Source organism: Dipodomys merriami, unplaced genomic scaffold, assembly GCF_024711535.1.
Source record: "Dipodomys merriami isolate MVZ:Mamm:240054 unplaced genomic scaffold, mDipMer1.0.p SCAF_31, whole genome shotgun sequence".
NCBI classification, from domain to species: Eukaryota; Metazoa; Chordata; class Mammalia; order Rodentia; family Heteromyidae; genus Dipodomys; species Dipodomys merriami.
In genome coordinates, this window is record NW_027204604.1 from 6,192,090 (window position 1) to 6,216,545 (window position 24,456).

At 41.3% G+C, this 24,456-nt stretch overlaps 1 protein-coding gene and 1 pseudogene across 2 annotated transcripts in view; both read left to right on the forward strand.

Moving 5' to 3' along the window:
- Positions 1-1,868: 1,868 nt before the first annotated feature.
- LOC138841082 (DNA replication complex GINS protein PSF1 pseudogene) lies at positions 1,869-2,616 on the forward strand (annotated as a pseudogene).
- Positions 2,617-14,703: 12,087 nt separating this feature from the next.
- Positions 14,704-24,456, forward strand: part of Kcnh1 (potassium voltage-gated channel subfamily H member 1) — a 309,150-nt gene continuing 299,397 nt past the window's right edge. For both annotated transcript variants that reach the window (XM_070041570.1, XM_070041569.1), the window contains exon 1: positions 14,704-14,965. In XM_070041570.1, coding sequence (XP_069897671.1) covers positions 14,887-14,965 — 79 coding nt within the window. In that variant the 5' untranslated portion in view covers positions 14,704-14,886. The remainder of the gene's footprint in view (positions 14,966-24,456) is intronic.

The window sequence follows — 24,456 nt, forward strand, 5'->3', positions numbered from 1 at the left end:
TCAAGTGCCTAAAAGAATAAAACTGTCAATTCCACATTTTGAATCCAGCCATAATATCCTATGAGAATAAAATAAAACTAAGGAAGTTTCCAAAACAATATATTATCATCAGTTGTTCACTACAAGAGATGTTAAAGGGAATGCATCAGATTGAACAGAAGAGAACCAAATAGATCTTCAGGCCTTACTTAATCATATGCCATAAAACTGTGCCCTTTTCCAAGGTTCCCCAGAAACCTTATCTGGACTCTCCTATCTGATGTTGAAACTCTTAAGAACCTCAATCCTGATAAAAAAAAATCCTTTGATAAATGCAAGAAGAGACCAAAGCTAGTTCAAAATAATGTCATAAAAGTCATGCACTTTCTATCTAGACACAGGATATTTAAAGTAATATTACACTTAATACTTATCTGGTTTTCCTTGGCAACAATGTGAAGAGTGGCAGAACACAGAAGAGAGAGAGAGAAAAAAAAAGGAATGTCTCTAATAGTTTCCATGGCAAGGAGAAAGAAGCCATTAAGAAAGAAGCCATTATCACCATCTAAAACCGAAGAGCAGCATGTAATGTAGAGGCACCTAGCTCTACAAACCATACAATTTCAGAGGTAGTAGTGAGGATGAACTCCACACAGTTGTGAACCAAGATAGTACAGTATCCTGGTAGGATTCAGGAAGAAGAGAGGTTAAGTTCTACCTGCCTTGTCTCTTTGAAGTGGGTTATTCCTGCCGCTATTTAAGACTAGGACCATCATGAATCTGTTTCCCACCACATGCTCAGTGCCTGGAAGAAGATACATCCAATCAATAAACCATAGACAATCATGTGGATGCCAAATCACAAAAAGCATTTACAATAATAAATTCTAGCAGAGATGTTATCAATTGCATCCTGAAAAATTGTATGAATAAAGACTGTCTGAGATCTGAAGATTATGCTATAAAAGGTAGGATCTGATTTATTTACCGACAACGAAAATGCACCTGTTAAGGCAGAACATTGCAAGTGGCTGCATTGTTGATTGATTGATCTTGTCTCTGCCATTTCTCTGAGATATCTATGCACCTGTTTCCTCAGTGCACAATAATTAATTGCAATAACTGTGTCTCCCTCGTAGGTACACAGAGGGTAAATTTGAATGAGTTAATTTATGTACTTAGAACATTGTCTAATGTGTTGGCTATGGTTACTGTTTTATCTTTAACTCATGCATCAACTGTACAGTTTACATTCTCAATGTAAATGTGATAGCTGGTCCTTCTAGAAGTTGGAAGGAACTTTCCCTGCTTCTCTACTATAGATATTGGCTGCCTTACCTTTCAGTGTGTATTCCTTTGGACTTGCCTCACTTTTTCTTGTGGTGAAAGGGTTTCTCTATGTAGTCCAGGGAGATCTTCAATCCACAAGCCTCCTGATTCAGCTTCCAAGTGCTAGGATTACAGGCATGTGCCTTTACTTCTGTCTTGACCCTCCCTAACTGCAGTCCATTCTCATGGTTACCTGACTTCAGGTTTTCAATCTGAACCTTGAAAACAAATCTCGGAACTAGGAGTCCTTAGCCAATTTCCCTAAAATATATCTTCTATTTTCTGGCAAATGTTTTACTTTCTTGCATTTGACTCTTTAAGAACTAATCAAGCTGAAGATGGGAGGAGACCTCAGTTACGGAACATGTGCTTAATACTTGACAGGCCCTGGAGAGAGAGGAAGAGAGAGAGAGTAAAATGAATCATTAGTAATTAGTGATCTAAGTCAATTGGATCTGTCAGGGTCTCTATACATGTTTTCCTCAGAAAGTGTTTATGGTAATAAGAAAGATGACAATAGTCAAAGCTTCATAGGAAGCTGTTCATACATCATTTTTCATTTTCTCTGAACTAATGCGAATGATGATATGACTTAAAAAATCCATGCAGGGGCCCAACGAGAAGGGTGAGGCTGCCGGAGCCCATGGCCGTTTATCCTGAGACCTCGTGGTTGACTGGATGAGGCCACCAGGGCGTGTCCACCATGTTCGGCGAAAAAGCCATGGAGCTGGTCTGCGAGCTGCACCTCGCGCCTGAGGGACAGCTGCCTGCTTTCAACGAGGATGGAATCAGACAAGTTCTAGAAGAGACAAAAGCATCATATGAACAAAACCAGTCTGATGTGAATGAAACAAAGTCAGGTGGAAGAGGTGATCTGATACTAACCATCAAATTTTGTCATTGTTCTTTATTAAGAAATCGGCGCTGCACTGTAGCCTATTTGTATGACCGATCACTTCGGATTAGAGCTCTCAGGTGGGAATATGGTAGCATCTTGCCAAATGCTTTATGATTTCACATGTCTGCTGAAGAAATGGAGTGGTTCAATCATTATAAAAAGATCCTTGCTACTTACATGAGGTCACTGGGTGGAAATGAAGGTTTGGATATCACACAGGATAGGAAACCTCCAAAAAGCCTATATATTGAAGTGTGGTGTCTAAAAGACTATGGAGAATTCAAAGTGGATGATGGCACTTCAGTCCTATTAAAAAATAGCCAGCACTTTTTGCCTCGGTGGAAATGTGAACAGTTGATCAGACAGGAGTTCTGGAGCATGTCCTGTCTTGACTGTGTCCAGGCTGAACATACATGAAGAACTTCCAGGCCTTGCCTAGATATGAAGCTGAGCTCAACTCACAGAAATGTCTGTGCTTCAACCGTCTACCTCCCTCTACCTCTTCTTTGGATATTAAATTTAGATATATTCTTTAAGATGACCAAACTCGGTGAAAGAGTGCTTTCAGCATTCACTAATCCCTGAGTTCTACTGCCTGCAAGTAATAACAAACAAAAGTCAGAAATGCTTGGCAAGGAGTATAATTTGCTACCTCTGAAAGACTTGTGTTTTTCTGTATGGTACACCGTTCTGCCTATTTTCTCTAGTAAGCAATATCTATAATCATAACATTGTCCCAGTCAGGGCAGTGACCTTTCTGTTTTTTTTTTTTTTTTGTCGGTGGTGGGGCTTGAACTCTGGGCCTGGGCGCTGTCCCTCAGCTCTTCAGCTCAAGGCTAGTACTCTACCACTTGAGCCACAGTGCCACTTCCCACTTCTGGCTTTTTCTATTTATGTGGTGCTGAGGAATTGAACCCAGAGCCTCATGCATGTGAGGCAAGCACTCTACCACTGAGCCACCTTCCTAGTCCCAAGGCAATGACCTTTTATAAATAGTATCTCTTTTAAATAATGGGAATCACCTGTATAAGCAGAAGTCAGATCCTTGTATCTTGCTTGTTTTCTGGTGGTATTCACTCCTCTCCAGGGGGCTGAGTTTCTGAAATGCATGTTTCCAGGGAAAGATGATTGTCTATAAATATTTCTGTATGTGTAGCATGTAATTACATACCAGTTTATCATTTGCTATTGGGAAAGGATGAAAGAAAGACAGTAGATTTTGTCTGAAGCAGTGGGAGTTGGTCTGGCTCATAGCCCTGGTGGGTGGTCATTAGTCTCATCCTTTGTCAGGGAATAAATTGAGACTGAAGAAGGAACTTTGCGCAGTTTTTCTGCAGGTTTGCATCTCTGTAGATATGTCACTTATAATTTTGATAATAAGTTATTTCCCTATTATCCTTATATATCTAATTAAATGTTTGTAGATTTAAAAAAATCCATGCAGGAGTTTGGACACAGGACTTCACACTTTCTAGGCAAGTGTTCTACCACTTGAGCCATGCCTCTTCTCTTTTCATTTACTTGTTTTTAAATTAGACTTTCACAATTGTGCCTGGTCTGGACAATGATTCTCCTATTTACACTTCCTGTATATCTGGAACGACAAGCACATAACACCACCCTCTTCCTGCTATTGTTTGGGAGGGAGTCTTGTGAACGTCTTGTCTGGGCTGGCTTTGATTCGCAATCCTTCCCAGTTCTCTGGCTCCCAAATAGCTAGGATTACAGACATGAGCTACTGCACCGGTCTCTGAAATGACTTTCTTAAAATGTTGTCAATATTTGTGAAACTGATCTCAGGCTTTTCTTCTGCCAGAAACTTGAAGTGAATCAGTAATTCAAACCACTACCTGGTCTCCTCCTCAGGACTTTGTTATTCACAGCATTGTTTTCTCTTACATTTGAAGAGTTCATTTTTTTGTTTTTGTTGTTGTTGTGCTGGTCCTGGGGCTTGAACTAAGGGCTAGGGAACTGTCCCTGAGTTTTTCCTGCTCAAGGCTTTTGCTCTACCACTTGAGCCACAGTTCAATTTCTGCCATTTTTGGTAGTTAATTGGAGATAAGAGTCTTACAGCCTTTACCACCAGGCTGGCTTTGAACCCCAATCCTCAGGTCTTGGCCTCTGGAGTAGCTAGGATTACAGGCGTGAGCCATCAGCAAAAGTTTATTTTTGATGTCCCCATATGTGTAATTTTCCCCCATCTATAAATTTACAACTCTTCTTCCATTGTTGTCCCAACCCCGAGTCAGCACTTGATTATTTTTTTCTTGTCACATTGGAACCTCTGATTCTATCTTGACACACCAGCTATTCCATCATTTCTAACACCAAGACGAAACTCTTCATGCTTGGGATTTTTTTTTTCATGTCGCTCACATGTGTGTTGTAGATCTTTTATTTTGAGCGAAATAAAGGCACCTCAAACACTAGGAAAAGCAGGCTCCTCTCTAAGGTTTCTGTGTCTCTATGAGGGTTCATCTTTTGTCCCCACATATTCAGGTTCAGGCTTTAATGGATGTGCATCTGCAGCTACGTGCCTGAAATTCTGTTCTTTCTTTAAAGATCTATAAACAGTTATGTAATTCCCTAGAACTTGCTCATAAAATTATCTAACACAAGCCTAATTTACACTAATGCAAATGACTTCAAATTGAACATTTTGCATCCTTTTTATGAAATGCTTTTTAGCTATGGTAATAATGAAATTCTTAACTGCCCTTCACCTTGATTTCCAACTACACATTATATTCTTGATTTTCCTTCTTTTCCCCACTTTCATTTGACCCATATTCAAGGTCATCCATAATTAAAAATAACTCTCAAAAAAACACTCCTGTTTATCTTTTCCCACTTGATCTACCCATGCTGGTTCCCAGTAACTCTGTTTAGATTCTAACCCATCTTTTTAATAGCCTATCAGCAAACTGTCCAGAATGAGTATCAATTTAAACTTTGAGTTTCAAAATAACAGATTTATTAGCCCTTTGAACAAAATCAGGAAAGCATTTTTCCTGTGTTTAGGCTTATTGTTACCTCTAGTTTGATACTATGGTGCCTCTAATTTGAGTTTACCTTGGCCATACAATTTAAAAATACATATTTTTCATATTTTAGACTTCAATTTACTTACATTCTCTCCTTTTCCTCCCTCCCCTTCCTTCTTCCCTGCACTTCCTTCCTCCCTCCTACCCCCTCCCTCCCTCCCTCTCTCCCTACTTCCCTCTCTCCCTCTCTCTCTTCTCTCTCTCTTTTTCTTTCTTTCTTTCTCTCCCTCCCTCCCTCCCTCCCTCCCTCCCTCCCTCCCTTCCTTCCTTCCTTCCTTCCTTCTTTTTTGTGCAGGTCCTGGGGCTTGAACTCAGGACCTGGGCACTGTCCCTGAGCTTTTGTGCTCAAGGCTAGTGCTCTACCACTTTGAGTCACCGTGCTGTTTTCAACTTTTTGGTAGTTAACTCGAAATAAGAGTCTAATGACATTTCTTGCCCATCTGGGTTTGAAATGTGATCCTCATTTCTCAGCCTCCTGAGTAGCTAAAATTACCAGCGTGAGTCATCGACAACTGGTTAGATATCAGTTTTCTTGTTTATGAGGATTAAAAAGTAGATAGAGTTGAAATGTACTTCTCTTTAATGAAGTAAGAGCAAAAAGGACCTTGAGGACTTCCATATTCTTGACCATTTGTTACACTTCTATGAGTGCCTGTTCTCCAGATAAAGGTCCTCTGCTTTCTACATTTGTTTTCTTGTTCCAAGAATAAGATTTTGGTTGCCTGCAGCATTTTCTACAGTTCTCAGAATATTAAGGGACCAAATCTCTAGCATTTGTTTCATAGGATGTCACAACAAATTGTCATTTATCTATTTTAAATTTTCTGTACTTGTTGTTCCCAAAAGGAGCTATCTAGACAGCAACACATGCTCTGAGTCCTTTATATTCCTCAATACCTGCCTCCTTTATCAAGGTGAGCAAAGTATAGTCAATCATTCCTTTTCACAGGTAATTTGTATTGTCTCTATATGGTTTATTTTATGTAGTTCTTACTAAAAGATAATATAATAAGTGATGTGTATCTGAAAATGGCCTTTCAACGCAATGACAGTATATACAGGAAAGGGTGGCCATATGATTAACGAAAGTGACATTTGAATGCAGAGGTGGCGAGGCTCCAGCCTGATCAAGAGAGCAATCCTGTGATAAGAAGCAAAGGTGAAATATATGGAAACCAAAACTGCTCACATAGATTCATAGTAATTCCCCCAAGAGACTTAAAAGCACCAAGAGCAGCTATATTCAATTCTGCATTTTGTCCAATGTTAATTGTAAGCCCACCTGCTTGGCAGGCTTGTATTTTTTTTAACCAGTCAGGCCAGAGAGCCCTACATATACAGCCTATTAATCACATCACTTCCACAGTCCCTCTCCCACCCCTACATTTGAAAACCGCTGGATGGGGTCTACAAGGTATGAAAACCAGCCTCTAAGAACTGCTTTCTGGTGGATGTTTACTGTCAAGCACGACCTGACAATTATGCTTCTTCCATACTCTTCTTTTCCATACAGGGAGGTAAATTGTTGAATGGGGTCTGTAAGCCTTGAGCATAATAGGCAGAGTCCTGTCCCTCAGTTCTCCTACAGCCAGTGCAGAGCCCAGAGGCCTGTTTGTCCTAAACACTCTCTGATGCGTTGGGGAGGTTACTCTTGGATTTGGACAATTGCTGTCTTTAGGGACACAAATTGGGGGACTGAGGCATAAATTGGCAGGCTATAAAAAATAAACAACTCCATGTGGATTTCAGCAGTATCCATCACACACACACAAACGAAGTTTCTATAGTGAAAGAACTCCAGAAGTGAACAATTGACCCTTCTACAAGATGTAGAGCACATGGGCAGCAAAGATACCGCTGAGAGGGAGGTGAGTGGGCAGAGCCCGATTTGCTTTATGTTCAGTGCATAACCAGCCCGGGGGAAGCTTAGGTGCATGATAGGGTGTGACCTTTACAGTGATTGGTTCCTGCTCCTCCCCTCCCATGCCACCTGGTCTTTTTGCTTTAAAAAGCGCTTGCTCTGTGTTAATAAATGAGTTCCTGCTTGACTTGACTCCCTGCTGCATCTGATTGTCTCCTGGGCTAAAGGGAGGCTGGGGAACTGGCGAGCGGCCGCACTTTCCTTTCCTCGGACCCTCGGACCCTGTCCTCGGACCCTGTCCATCTTTCGTGGGATGGAGGAAGACCTGATACAAGCTACTACAGATTGTTTTTGTTCTAGTCCTGTGATTTAGGTAGACTGGAGATCAGGCTTAATGCCCTGAGCATGTTGGAAAATGCTAGGCTATGGCTCCTACCTCCAGTCCATTACACTGTCCTGCTTGAACATTGGGAATAGACAAGTATTAAAGCCTCCGACCAAATGACTTGGCTTCAGATCTGCAAATACCAAGGAAGAAAAACAATGAAGAAGAACTATGAAAAATACAAGTCAATATGACCCTTCCAAAATGTAAAAACTCTATAGTAGCAATACTGGGGTAGCTAAAATCTCAAAGAATTAAAAAAAATATTGTAAGAATGATTGGTGAAATTAGATGTAATATGAATTAACTGAATTTCAAGAAATTCCAGTAAAGAAATGTTCAAAATAAAAAAATACAGGACATGAAAGAAATAAAGACATTTTGCAAATGAATATCTCAATAAGTCAGAAAAAACTCAGCTGAAAATTTCTCCAGCAGACTTGATCCAAACAGAAGGTAGAATTCAAGGCTTGACATGAAGGTAGATGTGTTAGAACACACAGATGAAGAAAATGAATGGATAACTAAAGAGGTATGAATGGAACATGCAAGACCTCTTGGGCATCATAAAAAAAAAACATATGAACTATGGACTTAAAAGAGAAGAATGCAAGCTAAGGCATCTAAAACATTCAATAACATTATAGCAGAAAAATTCTGGAACTTTAGAGAGAGATGTTCATAGGAACAGAGGCTTTTAGGATTCCAAACAGGTAAGAACCTCTTTGCATCATATCATAGTGAAATAGTAGGCAAAATAAACAAGCTGAGTATATTAAAAACTATGTGAGAGACCAAATAACCTTTAAAACAAACCCATGAAAATAATAGATTTACCAACAGAAACTCATGGAATGACGTTTTTTAAGCTCTGAAGGAAAATAACTACATCTAGATTATAAAACCCAGCAATGCTATCCTTAATAACTTAAGGAGAAATAAAACATCTCACAATAAACAAAACCTAAAGCATGGCCTCTAAACTAGAACTGCAGAAGATACTTAAAATAATCCTATCTTACTGTATACTGGTGGCTCACGCTTGTAATTCTAGCTACTCAGGATCACAGTTCAAAGCTAGCCCAGGCAGGAAAAGTCCAAAAGACTCTTATCTCCAGTTAACCCCAAAAGGCCAGAAGCAGAGCTATGGCTCAAGGGGAAGAGTGCTAACCTTGACTAAAAGAACTCAGGGATAGCAACCTAGTTCAAGGCCTATGACTGGCATCCACACAAAATGTAAAAGAGAAAGATAAACAAGTCATGAAAATGCAAGTAAGAATAAATCTCACTAGATGACTAGATTAGCAAATGAAGATCAAGGAATAATCAAACACTATAATACCAATAAAATTATAGGATTTACTACATACCTGTCAATAATAACTCTACATGTTAGTGGTCTTAATTATCTAATTAAAAGAGACAAACTGGCAGATTGAATTAAAAATTAAGAACTATTGATTTGGTTCTTACCAGAAATGTACTTCACTGGCAAAGACAAGTGTATGGTGAGAACAAAAGGATAGGAAAAGGTTTTCTAAGCAAAAGGAGCTTTAAAGCAAGCAGAAGTGGCTATACTTATATCTGATAAAGAAGACTGTGAACCAAAAGTATAAGAAACAAAGAAGATTGCTTCATAAGGATAAAATGAACAATCCAGCTGATATTACAATGGTAATCTTCGGAGGTAACAATTGTAAACATACACACTGCACATTGGAGCACTCAATTTTACAAAACCTCAGATAGACCACAGCCCAGTAATAGTGTCTGATTTCAATATTCCACTCTTACAAATCCATCTAGATTAAAAAAATCAACAAGGAAATTAACTGACAAGAATTAAATGACTCTAAAAATCAAATGGACTTAGCAGATACCTACAGAACATTTCATCAGGGACCTGCAGAATAGCAACTCATGAAACTTTCTCCAAAATAGATAATATCTTAAGACAGAAATTCTTCCCTGGAAAAAACTTTTACAGGATCCCTTCTCAACTCATAGCCAGGCATAATGATGTACATCTGTAATCCAACACCATGTGGGAGGCTGAGAATGGGAGAATCTCATTCCAGAAAAGTCCATGAGACTCAGTCTGCACAGAGAAAAGCTGGATATAAAGGCATGTACTGGGAGCCCAGCAATGTTGGGAAGCCTAAAGTAAGTAAATTTTGGCTCAGGTGACCATATAGTTAGGAAATGAGACTCTACCTCAAAACTAATAGGGGAAAACAGGGACAGAGATGTGGCTTGAGAGCTATAATACAAGTCTAAGACACTCTAAGTGAGTGCCCTAGTCTATGTGGGGCAGATTCCTAGTCCATCACAGATCTACTGCTAGGTTCTTTACTACCTATCCTCAGCCTTCACCACCACATGAATCCTAACACGGTTTCTTTTTGGGTCCTTTATGCTGCCAATCACCACTACCAACTGATTTCTATGCATGCCGTGGATTTCTTCTGGTTTTAGACATCTGAAAAGGTTATTGCTTTTCAGATAGGATATAAATTAAAATATTAAAAAAATTGATCTTCATTTCTGTATAGGCTGGTAAGGCAGTATGTAACTTTACTTTAGGTCAGTCTTCTCTTACCTGTATCTTTCTGCTTTACTTTTAAACCCACTGTAATTTCGTTTCACCAGTCCCATAGAAAATACTGCTATGGTCTCAAATGGCCAAGTAGTCACAGGACACAATAGGTATTTTCCCAGTTTATAGTGTGCTTCACATGGTGCCTATCTTCCCTTTCTCTTTCTAAGCATCTACAAAACCATTTCTCCCAACTCACCACGCTTCCAAATGAGTTTTTCTCAGCCTCTCTTGAAAGCCATCGCTGGTGATTTCCAATCTTTGACTCTATGCATCAGTTTCTCTTGAACTGTAGAACAACTGCTAGTTTATCTAACTGCTTACTTAATATTTTACTACCACACTTCCCTAAGCACCTTAACCTCTTAGAAATGGAGTGTAGTTTCCCTACACTTGTTTTAAAGAAACGAAGAGGAATACAATGTCATCTTTACTGCCAAATAGGAGAGGTTTTACATCAATGGGAAGAATACTGGTTGGATATGGCAACAGGAACTAAATGAATTCTCATCCTAACTAGTTTCTATGCATGTGGGCCATGGAGGAATAAATACTTTCAGGATTTTAAGACCTTATGGGAGAATGAGGTATCAGCATGATGGAGGAATAAATGTCCAGTGAAGAGAGTAAGTTAAATTGAAGTAAGTTAAATAGTAACAAAAAAGCAAGACTGAGAGTACAAATGGAGAGATGAAAGTAGCTGAAAGAAAAAAATGCAACAAATATAAACATTTGTTAAATATTTGTTGAGTTATTGACATCATCCAGTCATCAACATTTTTTTTAGAATCTATAGTACCTGTATGGTGATGCTAAAGTCTGTAATTTTTTGAAATATAAAATATTTGACATCTAATTATTTTTCATTGGAGGAAGAGTTAGGTTAAGCAACCTATTCTTTTGGAAAGAGGAAATTAGAATAAGGTACAGTGGACTTGGAACTTGAAGGATATAACCTAATTTTGTAAAAATTTAAAACTGCCTATTAATTTGGTCACAGATGGCTAGAATTCCACTGGAGCACATTCTTTCCTTTTTCTCAAATTGCAAGGTTATCTATAAGGCAAAGCAGGATTTAGACATTATTTCTATATGTCTATTAGAGAAAAAGTTTTGGCCATAAAAATGCATGATAAATGTGAGTCAATCATTGAGGTGTAGAAACTGAAGTTTCCCATACTGTGAATTCCTCCACTTTCAGGTATTTTATTCTTGGTGGCTGAGTGGAGAAATCCTCTCTGTTCAGCTTCTCCTCTGCTTATGCTGCTGCTGCTGCTGCTGCGAATGAAATCCAACTTGCCTCTCTGGGTTTCCTATCTTCTAAGATTCATGAGAAATGCTCCTTTATCTAAGAGTTCTGAAATCTGTCACCCCCACTTCATGGTCTTAATGAAGGGAAAAACTCAGTTCCTGTCTTCAGGATGCCACTTGCTCCCAGAGGTATGTGACAGTGTGTCTTCTTGTTGCTGTTGCTGAGCAGAGAGATTTTTCTGTTATTTTCTGGACTCTTCTCAGCCAATCTGCAGACCCTTGTATCTATCTTTCTCTGTAGCATTCTGCATCATTCCATTTTGTAGCATGGATTCCTTATGTTCATGATAACAGAGATTGTTTAAGCTTGCCCTTGTTTTGAGGAGCTCCCAATCTGGTGTGTGATGTGGGCAAAAATGTGTGCTGTACAGAAAGATGAACAAAATGCTGAGATAGAACAAGAAAACAGCTGCCAGGAGGAAAGGGAAACCCAGAAACACTGGGGGGGGGGGAGCAGGAATCTTATTGGGACTTTTCTTTCAGACTCTAAGCCTTCTCAGTTAACTTTTGAATCAGTAGTAGTTCATTTTATGCAGAGAAGAGCAGAAGCAGTTTTTATCTGTAGCTCTGGTGAGTACAGTTGTCACTTTATATGAAAGTGGCTTTGTTAATAAAAGTAAAGAAGCTCTCAACTAATGGAGGCATAACCATGTGTTGTAAATCCTTCATAAACATGATACCAGTTTTTCATAAGATTTATAATATGAAAATTTCCTCTGAGAGTCCAATATGACAGTGGTAGAGTTATAACTTTTAGCTGAGAAGGTATTGAACATAGAGCAGGAAACAGTAGATGGCAAGTTAGAGATGAGAAGCATAGTGAACTGTCATACCAGTCCTAAGAAAGACGCAGCCATAACAGGAACATGGACTTGTAAATCTCAATGAGAATGAGGGAAGTATGTCGTTCTGTTCCTACAGCCAGATGTGTTGAGGGTCAGCCAAGAAGGAGGGAGAGATATAGACCATGACATACTGTCATACTGTAGTTAAAGATGGATGCCTCTTTAGTGTTCTTTTAGATGTTTCAAGTATGCCACTAAGAGTTATAGCATTTAAAAAGATGCACAGCCGGGCACCGGTGTTTCATGCCTGTAATCCTAGCTACTCAGGAGGATCAGATCTGAGGATTGTGGTTCAAAGCCAGCCTGCGCAGCAACGTCCGAGAGACTCTTATCTCCAATTAACACCAAAAAATTGGAAGTGGTGCTGTGGCTGAAGAGCTCAGGGACAGCGCCCAGGCCCAGAGTTCAAGCCACACAAAAATAAAAAAATAAAAAGATGAAGACACAGAATACATATTGAGAACCACAGTCACAGTGCATTTAAAATGGATATATTCTTTGATCCTTTTGGCTGTCAGGTAGCCTACTGAAGTTTTTACATATGAATATCATCAATTACCTTTTTTACTCAAGCAATGGAACATGGGAACCTATTAAAATTGGACAAGTTATTTTATTAACTCTTTATGGCAAAGCGAGTCCCCTCCTATTCTTTCCTCTATCTTCCTGCCAAAAGCAAGAATATGGATTTGCCTGATTATTTTTTAAAATATGCTCTTGGGAATGTTCCAGCATAAATCACATAACCTGAAGAGCTTCATTTAAACAAACTTAACCAAATGCTTTAAATACATTTCAGAGTCAAGTTCTCTTAAACCAATATCTCATTTGTAAAAGAACAAATGACCACTAGAAGGAGCTAGGGTTTAAGAAATTGCAGCTCTAACAGTTGCCTGATGTAAGGGGTAGAATGCTATCCTGTGGAAAAGTGTAGCTTTGTGTTCATTTCAATGTCATGCAAGTTGTATCTGACTCTCCACTAACAGCAGTCATCTGCGCACTTGGCCTCGACAAGTAGATGAAGATTGAATTTATTATGGGCCAATTTATTTAGGCTTTCCAATGAGGACATTTGACCTTGGTATAATACTTTAAAGTGTAAAATTCTGTCCCGGCATCATCTCCTGTGCTCTTCATTATAGGAAGAGATTTCTGGGGGGAGAAATTGGTTCTATTTTTGAGATTAGTAGACTGAGGCAGGATGATGTGAGAGCCGGGAGGGTGCACCAGGAAGGCTAACTCAGACAAAAGGAGGTTCCTGGGTTAGTTTTGTTCTTGACTTTTGGGTTGACTGTTGATAGTCTGAAACTATCAACCCATTGCTCATGTGTGGCACAGCAGTAGACCCCTGCCACACTAGGAATATGTAGTAGAAAGAAAGGTATAGAGTATGTGCAGGTAGAAATCCCCCAAAATAAGCCAGTGAAAGGGGGTTGTTTTGGCTCCTATCCTGAAAACTTGGGCACGTGTGATTTCTACCAGGCTGATGATTACGCAAGGCTGAACGGCAGACAGGGCAAGCATCAGAGGCAAGTCCACAGTTTTGATGTTTATCAGCCTGTTCTGGTTTCATAACCTTACACGTTAAATATGTGTCTATACGTTTGTGTGTATATATTTGTGTATGTGTATTATATATTACCATATGTATAAATATACACAATATATGCTATGTATATTTATGTTATGTATTTTATATATTAAAATTTATGTATTTATGTATGCTCTGTGGTGTGTGTGTGTGTGTGTGTGTGTGTGTATGTGTGTATTTTCCTGGCCTGCAAGTTGCTTGAAGAATTTATCAAATGTGGAACTGCATGGGCAACCACCGTAAAACCAACCAACCCAAGATCCCTCCCCTGAAGCTGTCAGTCACTCTACAAGTCTACCCCCTTGCAATTACGGTTCAGACCCCGGCCCAGCTCACGAACCCTGCAAACAGGATGCGGAGGCCGGAAGGTGTCCCCAGACCCTCAGAAGGGCCTTGGGCTTTGGTTTGAAGAGTACCAGAAAAAGTGACATCGAGGCTCCCCTAAGACTTCTGGTGAGCGCGTAGGGGGTGGGGGTGGAGGTGGGGGGGTGGACATCGGCAGGTGCACCCCGGGCACATTTCCCTGCGGTGCCCAGAGGGTGCCGCTGGCGCCCCAACCTCGATCCACCACCGCCTGCGGCTTCCTGGGGTGCGGAGGGGGCCCCCTCGCCACCCACTCCCTCTCCTCGCCCCTCCCCGCCCCCTCCTTTTGCCCCTCCCCTCTTGACCCCTCGCTCCCCTCCCCTCGCCCCCCACGCACCCTCCCACCCCCGCGTGGTTGGTCTCCCGCCCGCGGGGGACGCGCGCCCGGCAGGGGGCGCCACGGGCCCGGGCGCGCAGCTCCCTCCGCCCACCCGGAGGCGGCTGCGGCGAGCCGAGCCCCGCGCGGGCGGCGAGTGCACGGCCAGGCGGCCCGCAGGAAGGGAGGCGCGGAGAGGGCGCGAGGGTGGCCTCCGGAGCCAGCCGCCGCCCCTACGCTGCCCGGCCCGGTGGGGCGCATGGGGCGCTCGGATCCCGGAACGCACGCGGGCCGCGCGCCCCGCCGCTGCCTACTGCGCTGAGGAGCCGAGCTGGGACGCCCCCCAGACCCCCAGCCGCCGGGCGAGGATGACCATGGCCGGGGGCAGAAGGGGACTGGTGGCCCCGCAAAACACGTTTTTGGAGAATATTGTCCGGCGGTCCAATGGTAAGAGGTGCATTTGGGTTTCGGTTACCCAAGATTTTTAGAAAAATGATGATGATGATGATGATGATGATGATGATGATGATGATGATGATTGAAGCAGTGCCTTTTTTTCTGACAGACGCCTCGCGCTACCCCCGTGCCAGCCGCTGCTGCAGCATAGCGGGGAGTCTGTTTGGAGCGGGGGCTCGGGAGCGGGGGAAGTGTGGGGGGAGGCGGGGGTGTGTGGGGGGCGCTGGGCAGGGCGGGGTGGGGGTCTGATGCGCCCCCAGATCCAAGAGGGGAGAGGTCTAGGGTTGCTGTTGAGGCCGCTTTCGCGCCCCCTTCGGTCTCATCTCCAAGACAGCTGATCAGCAAAGTACTGGGAAAAGTGACTGGAGGCTGGCCGCAGCGCGCGCGCCCAAGATCGCAGCGAGCCTCGGCGCTGGAAGGACCCGGGGGCTCCGGACCTGCTCCCTCCGCGGACACCTGCAACCCTGAGTCCTGGCCGCCCCCCGCCCCCACCCGTGAAGCGCAAAGTCTGAGGCTCGGGTGTGGGGAGGGGCTTGGGGACTCCGGGGTGTGGGGTGGGCTGGGCTGGGCTGCTGAGGTTCACCCCAGTGCGCCCTCCCCCCGCCAGTGTTTTATGCACTCTTGAAGTCCTGCTCACGATCAATTCCCAAACTCACCGAGCCTATCGATCGATTCGTGGTCCGATCCATCTGTCCCGCAGTACTTGTCTGTTTTCTCCGTAGCACGGAGGGCGGGGAGGTTGGCGAGGGTCGCAGAGGCAGGGATGCGGCAGGGAAGGATTTCTAACGCCTTTTGGATCCCCAGCCCGGGGAAGGGATGAAGCGCTCTCGGGGCCAGGTGGGCGCTCTTGGCAGGTGGCGCCTACACCTGTTCATCAAACGCTACCAACCATGAAAGGAGCGGCGCCTAAGATGCTCTTTGCCCGGGGCTTGGACCCAGCTCCTTTCACTGGCAGATGACATTCTCCTACCCAGACACTAGAGGAGCTCACTCGGGAGATGGGTTTGGAGAAGGGGTACCTAACACGGTTTCCAGCCTTCGGAGTGGAAGGTTAAAACCGTGAGCTTCTGCTGGGTTTTGGTTAGGGGTGTAGAGGAAGGGCACGAAAGTGACCTCTGCCACTAATAAACACTCTTCAATTAAAAAGCAACTTACACAGCGTGCATATATGTGTATATATACACACACACATATATGAAAAAGAGGAATCAACTAGGATAGCAAATCATGTATGTGTTGGCTAAGTGCTTTTTAAAAAAATAGCTATTTCTTTAGTGTGTGCCTCTTAAGAATGAAGGCATGAAAGGGTGTTTTTGGCCAATCTCCTTTGCCTCTAAGATCTTCCTTTCTTAAAGGAAGGTGGCTTTTAGAGCAAGTCACAGTTACCTGGGAATGCAAGAAGGGGTGGTAATTACTAAGCAAATAGCCACAATGAACTTTTCTGCCCTGAACACATGGAAGGTATTCATGGGTTTTAAATACAAATCATTATTTACGAGTCACTGCACTGTACTTGCTTTTGTTACTGGTCCCCAGGGAGCATGGAGATAGTCTTGCAGATTAGAGGATGGTATTGTTAATGGTCCCACCGTTTATGTCAGTATTACCGACAGCTTCTTCTTTTGGTAGAGAGACAGTATCCTTGATGCTCTTGGAGAAACTCTATGATCTAATAGATCCTAAATAGGTTAGAGCAGGAAGAGTCCTACACGCTGCAGACCTGCGCTCCTTGGGCTCAGGGGAAGAACTTGAGGGTCTGTAGCCCAGTGGGCAGAATACCGCGTGGTGTAGCGGATCTTCGAGCTGTTGGCTTGGTGTAAGCAAAGCACACATACCATATAAAAAAACCACATGGATGTGATTTAAAAAAAAAAACACAACTGCTATTGTCATCTCAACACCTGTCTCCAAAGCTTGATTTCCAATAAATTGACCAGCATCAGCAACATAAACAGAGCATTTGAAAGAGTTGGGTGAACTCTAAAATTTCCTATTCTTTCAAGTGAGAAAGTGCTGATCCCAAGTATGGGTTTATGATTTTAGTGATCCTTTTCACAATATTCAGTCAATAGGAGTTGACAAAAAATGTGAACTCTAAAAAAGAAATAGCACATGTATCTTCATGCATTGTGTTTTTATTGTTATGGAAAAAGTCTATTTTAAAAAATATTGATTGTATTCTTCTAAAATCCACTAGCCTATTTTTGGACATAAACAGCATTTTACCTTTAAATAGCAACCCTTTGTAATCATTTACATGAGGTATTTTATCCTAGTGGTCCCATGTGATGCTATTGCTCTTTCACAGACCTGAAGACAGAGTCCCAGGAAGGTTAAACCATTTAGTGCCTGAGGCCATCCTTTTCTTATTATTAATCATCATTTCCTCCTCCTCCTCCTCCTCCTCCTCCTACTCCTCCTCCTCCTCCTCCTCCTCCTCCTCCTCCTCCTCTTCCTTCTCCTCTTCTCTGCTTCTTCCTCTTCTTCTTCCTCATTTCCTTATTTTTTCCTCTGCCTCCTCCTCTTCTTCCTTTTCCTTTTCATCTTCCTCTTCCTTCTTTTCCTCTTCCTTCTCTCCTTCCTCCTCTCCCTTCTCTCCCTCCTCTACTACTACTTTTTCTACTCCTATTTTTGCAGTGCCAGTGATGGAACCCAGAGCCTCCCACTTCATAGGCAAGTGCTCTACCATTGAGCTTTACCTCCCACCTCATGCATCCTTCTTGGAGCACCATTGTTTTGGTCCTTGAAATGATTTTTCACCATGCCCCTAGCCCCCAAAGCTACCTACATTGTATGCTAATGTTTGGGGATAAATTGAATATCTGGTGTCTGAATATTATAGAAACATAAAGTGACATGAACTTTAGATACAATCTAGTCTGTCCCTCCTTCTCCACACTGTATGGATAAAGAGATCTCCAAATATGGAAGGGCAGAGCTGCCAAGGCCCTCAGCTCTTTGGCTGCAGTGTTGTGCTCTGTATACCACTCCATGTAGTAACATCCCTTGTATTGCCACTAATTCCCTCAAGAAGCGTAATTTCCCAGTGGAGATTAAATAAAATGTTACAACAACAAGAACAACATCCATTTTGGATAACAGCCATGCTACCACATCCAAACAGAATAGCAGGGCAAAGGAGAGGCCAAATTCTGTTTTCAGGAAGTACAGGCTTTTCACATTTGGCAGTGATTTAGGATTTGGCGGGGGCAGGATCAGGGCACCACACATTCAAGTCCCTTCTCACCAGTTATGGCCCTGAATGCGTGATAGCAGAGGAGGTGAAGTGTCTCTAGTGCTTAAGGAACTAAGAATCCTAAGGTTAGGAAATTTCCTTGTTTATTAAGAGAAAGAATTAGAAAAAGTTAAAGACAGATCAGGGAACAGAAAGCAGTTATTTCTCATCTGTTCATTTAACAGAAATTTACTGATTTTGTGTGTGTGTGTGTGGGGGGGGGTAATTCCAAGGTTTTGAACTCAGGGTCTTCTGCCTGCTAAGCAAGTGCTTTACCACTTGTGACACAAACCTAGCCCTTTTTGCTTTAACTATTATTATTATTATTATTTTACATATTTTTATTGTAAAGATACTGTACAGAGGGGTTACAGTTACATGAGTAAGGGAATGAGTACATTTCCTGTCCAGCATTGTTACCTCCTCCTTTGTTTTTCCCTTACCATCCCTTTCCTCCCCATCTCTCTGACTCCTTCCCCCCTAAAGTTGTAACATAGTGTCTTGTACATCTTTTCAACATAGTGTTTGTACATCTCATTGTTAACCTGTATCCTTATTTCAGCATTTTGTTATTTCTCTTCCCCTTCCCACATTAGAAAAATGTATATACAAGATGCAGGACATCCACATCAAATACAGTGAAAACAGGGGTTATACCATGGGAGAAAAAAATCACATAGTACATTATATATATATATATATATATATATATATATATATATATATAATGTACATAGCTTTTGACCTTTCTGCTTGTCCTATACATATACTAGTTATTGCAAATAAGGGAAACTATGGGACCTATGCTTCTTTGGGCCTGGCTTACTTCAGTTTATATATATTTTTTCCAAGTCTTTCCATTTCCTAACAAATGGGGTGGTGCCATTCTTTCTGATGGAGGCATAGAATTACTATATATATATATATCACATTTTCTTGATCCATTCATCTACCAAGAGGCATCTGGATTGGTTCCATATCTTAACTATGGTAAATAATGCTGAGATAAACATAGTCGTGCTGGTAGCTTTCGTTTGGCCTTGTTTGAGATTGTTTGGGTAAATGCCCAAAAGTGGGGTTGCTGGGTCATAGGGGTGCTCTATGTGTAGTCTTTTGAGGAACCAACATACTGCCTTCCAAAATGGTTGAACAAGTTTATACTCCCACCAACAATGTAGTAGGATTCCCTTTTGTCCACATCCCATCCAGCATCTGTTGTTATTAGATTTCTTTATTATTATTATTATTATTATTATTATTATTATTATTATTATTATTATTATTATTATTTGGCCATGGGGCTTGAACTCTGGGCCTGGGTGCTGTCCCTCATCTCCTCAGCTCAAGGCTAGTGCTCTGCCACTTGAGCCTCAGCACCACTTCCGGTTTTCTGGTGATTTATTGGAGATAAGAGTCTCACAGACTTTCCTACCCAAGCTGGCTTTGAACTGTGATTCTCAAATCTCAGCCTCCTGAGTAGTTAGGATTACAGGCGTGAGCCACCAACACCCAGCTATTATTAGTTTTTAAAGCTAGGGTCTCACACTTTTGCCTGGGACTGGCGTTCAATTGCCATCTTCTTACCTCTGTCTTCTGCACAGCTTTGATTATATCTGTGAACTACCATGCCCAGTTTGTTGTTTGAACTAGAGTCTCAATAATTTTTTCCTTTCAGTGTAGCCTCAGACCATGATACTTCTATGTCTACTTTCTTAATAGCTGAGATTGTTAAGATGAATCATGACACCTAACCTTACCTGGACATGCTGATTGGACATGGTATAATGGAAAACAAGAAAACCACTTTACTCTTAGTAAGTTACATTCTGGTGAAACATGGCTCAAAGTTCTTGACTGGCCTGTCAATGTGTTTTAGGAACATTTGTCAGATGTTTACTGGTGCTGCAGGTGCTGAAGTCAATTTTAACTTCCTTTGATGTAAGGGAAGGGAAGATTTGATCATTATCTGATATTTGGATTGTTATCTGTAGTCAGGAGTTATAAAGAATCCCCATTTAATTTGAGTTGGCTTATAATTGTATCAGTGATCAGTTAAAATCTTCTTGGCTTTGTTGTCAGATATGCAAAGCCTATCTTTATGTTCATGTTAGCTTTTGAAGGGCTACAGGCACTCATTGTCAGAATGCTCACAGAAATAAATAGGAGATCTGTGTTAGGAAGGCTGGCAGACCATGGTTCCAGGAAATTGCAAAAATATTACTCAAAATGGTCCCCTTCTAGGCAGAACATATGTGTTAGTGTTTGGGATCCTATACCAAGCAATCGTAGGTGCCAGTAAGAATCTATGCACATTAACAGGAGTGAAATGCAGCACATTTTGGTACAGATTTATGTACATGTATAATTTACAGATTGCTAAGTCAGCTGTGTTTTTGTATAGTGTTAAGTTGTTTCAGGTTGTTGATATAATTAGGATGAACGCTGTGGGTAATGTTGTGTCGCCTCATAGATGTGTTGAGCCATGGCAATGTTTATAAAACAAAAAACTGGTTAAAATACGTGGGTTGTGGGCTCTGAAAGGGAAATGGATTGTAATCTGGATCATTTCCAGTTTAACAGCTTTTTTCCCTTGTACTAGGATCTAAGGTAACCTTCAACTGTCTTTCTCTCAGAGTGTTCAAAACCTGAATCTAGTGACTGGTGCTAGCTGGGGGATTGAGAGTACAAAGCCTTTCGATTTAACTAAGACAATAAAGCTTCTAATCTCTGTGACTTTTAATGAAATCACCTATTTTAATAAACTCTCTCAAAAGAATACATGCATTTGAGACTGACTATTAGTCAATTGAATCATTAGCTTCATTCTTTCTGATACCAGATCTCATTTATGGTGGTCTTCCTATTTGAAGATGCTCAAGTCTTTCCTCTCCTTTATTTTTGGTTAGTCAATGGCTTGAGAATAAACATTTCAAATCTATATTAGTTATTTACTCAAAGGAAGCCTTTTCATAAGATGGATCTTTGCTTTAGGCATTCAGGATATTATTTGTCTTGGTTTGTTTTACTAAGTGGCTACAAACAACTGTAACTAGTATGGCCAAGAAATGGAATCACAGAGTCTTAGATCAGAGAGATATTCTATACAATTCTTCATTGAGTGTTTGAATCCTCATCCTGCCCAGACATCTCTTCCAGTGATTATCTGGCTTGCCTGACTAGCTACAGGAATAAGGCCCTCACTTCTTCCTGAGGAATATTTCGTTGTAAGCAATTACAATTGTGAACTAATTTCTTTGCCCCCCCTTCCTCGAACTCTACCCTTCTTTCCCTTCTTCCTTTGTTGTTTGATATCACCAAAATCTGTCCCCAATTTTTTTTCAGATATAGGATCTAGCCAATGGTTTCATAGCCCTCCCCTCCCTTGCTCTTTCCTCCCCCTTCTCCTTTTCTTTTTTTGGTAATAGTACTGTGGCTTGAACTCAGGGTCTATATGCTGCCCTTTAGCTTTTCACTCAAGGCTGGCACTCTACCAGTTGAGCCATAGCTTTACTTCTGTCTTTTTGGTGCTTACTTCATGACTCTAATGAACTTTCCTATTTGGACTGGCTTTGAACTATCATCCTCAGGTCTCAGCCTCCTGAGTAGCTTGGTACTCAGTACCACGCTCTCCTTGTTTCTTTAATAGTGACTTTGTTCACACAATCTAGTAACTAATGAAATGAGGTTGTTTAGGGTTGTGTAATGAGTGAGCACATGACCCGAATGAAATGGAAACAAAACTTGCTGTTGTCTTTGGGGAGCTAGATCTATGAGGTTTAAACATTCTCACTGTGAGCTCTCTCACATGTGATTAGGAGTGACGTGAAAGACTTGTACCCTTAGGATTATGTGCAAAGGGCACATGCAAGGCTGGTGTTTCTTTTCCTTTTTAAATTTTTTTTGGTCTGTGTGTGTTTAGGAAATTCATTTTCTTGTAGTGCAGTAAACTCTGGGGACAAAAATTATGTAAGAATTGAAGCTGGAAGGACAAAGGAACTACAAAATACAGGATTTGTCTTTCAGTGAGAGAAATGAAACAAAATGACTGAAGGAAGATAAAGATTTAGTAAAAAGAGTCAAAAAATTAAAGGAAAATTAGCACAAAAAGCAAAAGCTTGCTTATTATTTCAGTGCATGGCTGATGTCTTGTAAGTTTTATACTGTCTGGGAATTCCAAAATCAGGGAAACTCTTTATGATGTTGAGTTTCATGAAAGAATCCATGATGAAGACCAATATGCATTATAAATCTCTCTAAAGATTTAAGAGATGTTACACTGACTCAACGCTTACTACGTTTTTTACCCTTGCAAACACACCTCACCCAAGATTATTCTTAGATTTTATAGCTATGTCTTTTTCTTTTGTCTAGTTGGGTGTGGGATGACCAGATTTTGTAAGCTGCTAAAAAGATTACAGAATGTGTAAGCTTTGTTTTGATAGGGTTGATGTTTCCTCTAAAATAAACTACATTCCTCTTGCATATCTCATTGCTCTGTCATCTTTAGTGGGCTATCTTGGATTCCTCATACATTGTTATAAATTTTTAACTTATTCTAGATGCTGGAATTTGTTTGATTCTCTGGTTGTTATGTGAGTGTAGTCTTGCTGAATAGATCAGTCTGGCCAACATCAGTATTTCCCAAGGATCAGTGATCTGCACTGTAACCATCAAGCACTTATATTAACAACAGTTAGTTAAAGTTCTTCTGATTGGCTATTATAGAGTTATGCCAATAGTCAGATTGCTTACTCATACTGTGATTTTCATTATGTAAATTAAATGACAACTCTTTTGATTAGTCCTGTACTGCATAAAATTGATGCTCAAAAATTAACTGAGCCAATCCTATCATTATTAATGTAATTATTGAACCTGTAAATCATCATTTCTCACAGCTCTTTAGAGGCTCTTTTAAAAGCTCTTTAACAGGTGCTTCTGATTTTTGTTTTTTAGTTTTGTTTTGTGAGACAGAGTCTTGTTATGTAGCCCAGACTGGTGTTGAACTTACGATCCATCTTGCTTCTGCCTCTCCAGTAATGGGCAGGTGTATACTACTCTATTTAGCTCTGATGCTTGGGTAAAGAAGAGAAATGGCCTAATTTCCTCCTTCTCACAGAGATGAAGTAGGCATCTTCCACTGGCATTCTCAAAGTGCTGGAGTCAGCTTTGGAAAGCTGATACCATGTTGGCAAACTTTCCTGTTGCTTATCTCTTGCTTAACTATGTCTTATACCAAGAGTGAGTGTGGAGATGGAGTTAATTTGAGTGGTAAGCATCCATTTGTGTCTAAGTTTCTCTTTTACTTTTTTTGTGTGCCAGTTCCTGAGTTTGAACTCAGGAACAGGATACTGTCCCTATGGTCAAGGCTAGTGCTTTACCATTTGAGCCACAGCTCCACTTGTGGCTTTTTGGTGGTTAATTGGAGATAAGAGTCTCACAGACTTTCCTAGCCAGTCTGGTTTTGAATGGCAATCCTCAGATCTCAGCCTCCTGAGTACCTAGAATGACAAGTGTGAACCACCAGTGCCTGGCCTCTCTTCTACTTTTGATTGCTTGTAACATTAGTGTACCTGAATTGATTGAAGCTGGATGCTGCCATCTGCCATTAAGGATATACTTAGAACCTCTACATGAGTTAATGATTTACATATCTTCTGTCTGAATTGCTAGGGCCACTGTCTGGTCTTTTTGCAATCTGTTCTGTGTCCTGGGAGATTCTCCTGTACAGATGGTGTCTCTAGATGCCATTGCTTTTTGGCCCCTGGCTAGGGGATATACCACATGATGCAGGAGGGGAGAGAGAAATAGTGATACTTATTCTCCTAGTTCCTACCCTATGAGGTAACCTAACTGTTCTCTCTGACTGAAGGTTACATCTCCTTGGGTTTGGCTGGGGAAGGGAGGCTTCAAGCTTCTAGCCATTTCTAGACTTAGGTCTTAAGGTTTTCCTCAGTGCCATGCTGGAGAAGGCTATGCAGGCTGGTACTGCCTCTCAAGATGTGATTGTTTCCCATTATTTATTTATCTCTCTATTTTTTGTGTGTGCTGATTCTGGCTTGAACTCAGTCACTTTCTCTGAGCTTTCTTACTCAAGGCTAGGTCTCTACCACTTGAACTATAGCTCTACTTCCAAAGAGGTGATTGTTTTCTATTCCTGGTTTGGGGACTTCACCTTGGTACCTTAGAATATGTCTTGCTGTGAGTATTTGGCAAATGCTGTAAGCCAGGTCTCTATTTCTACTGG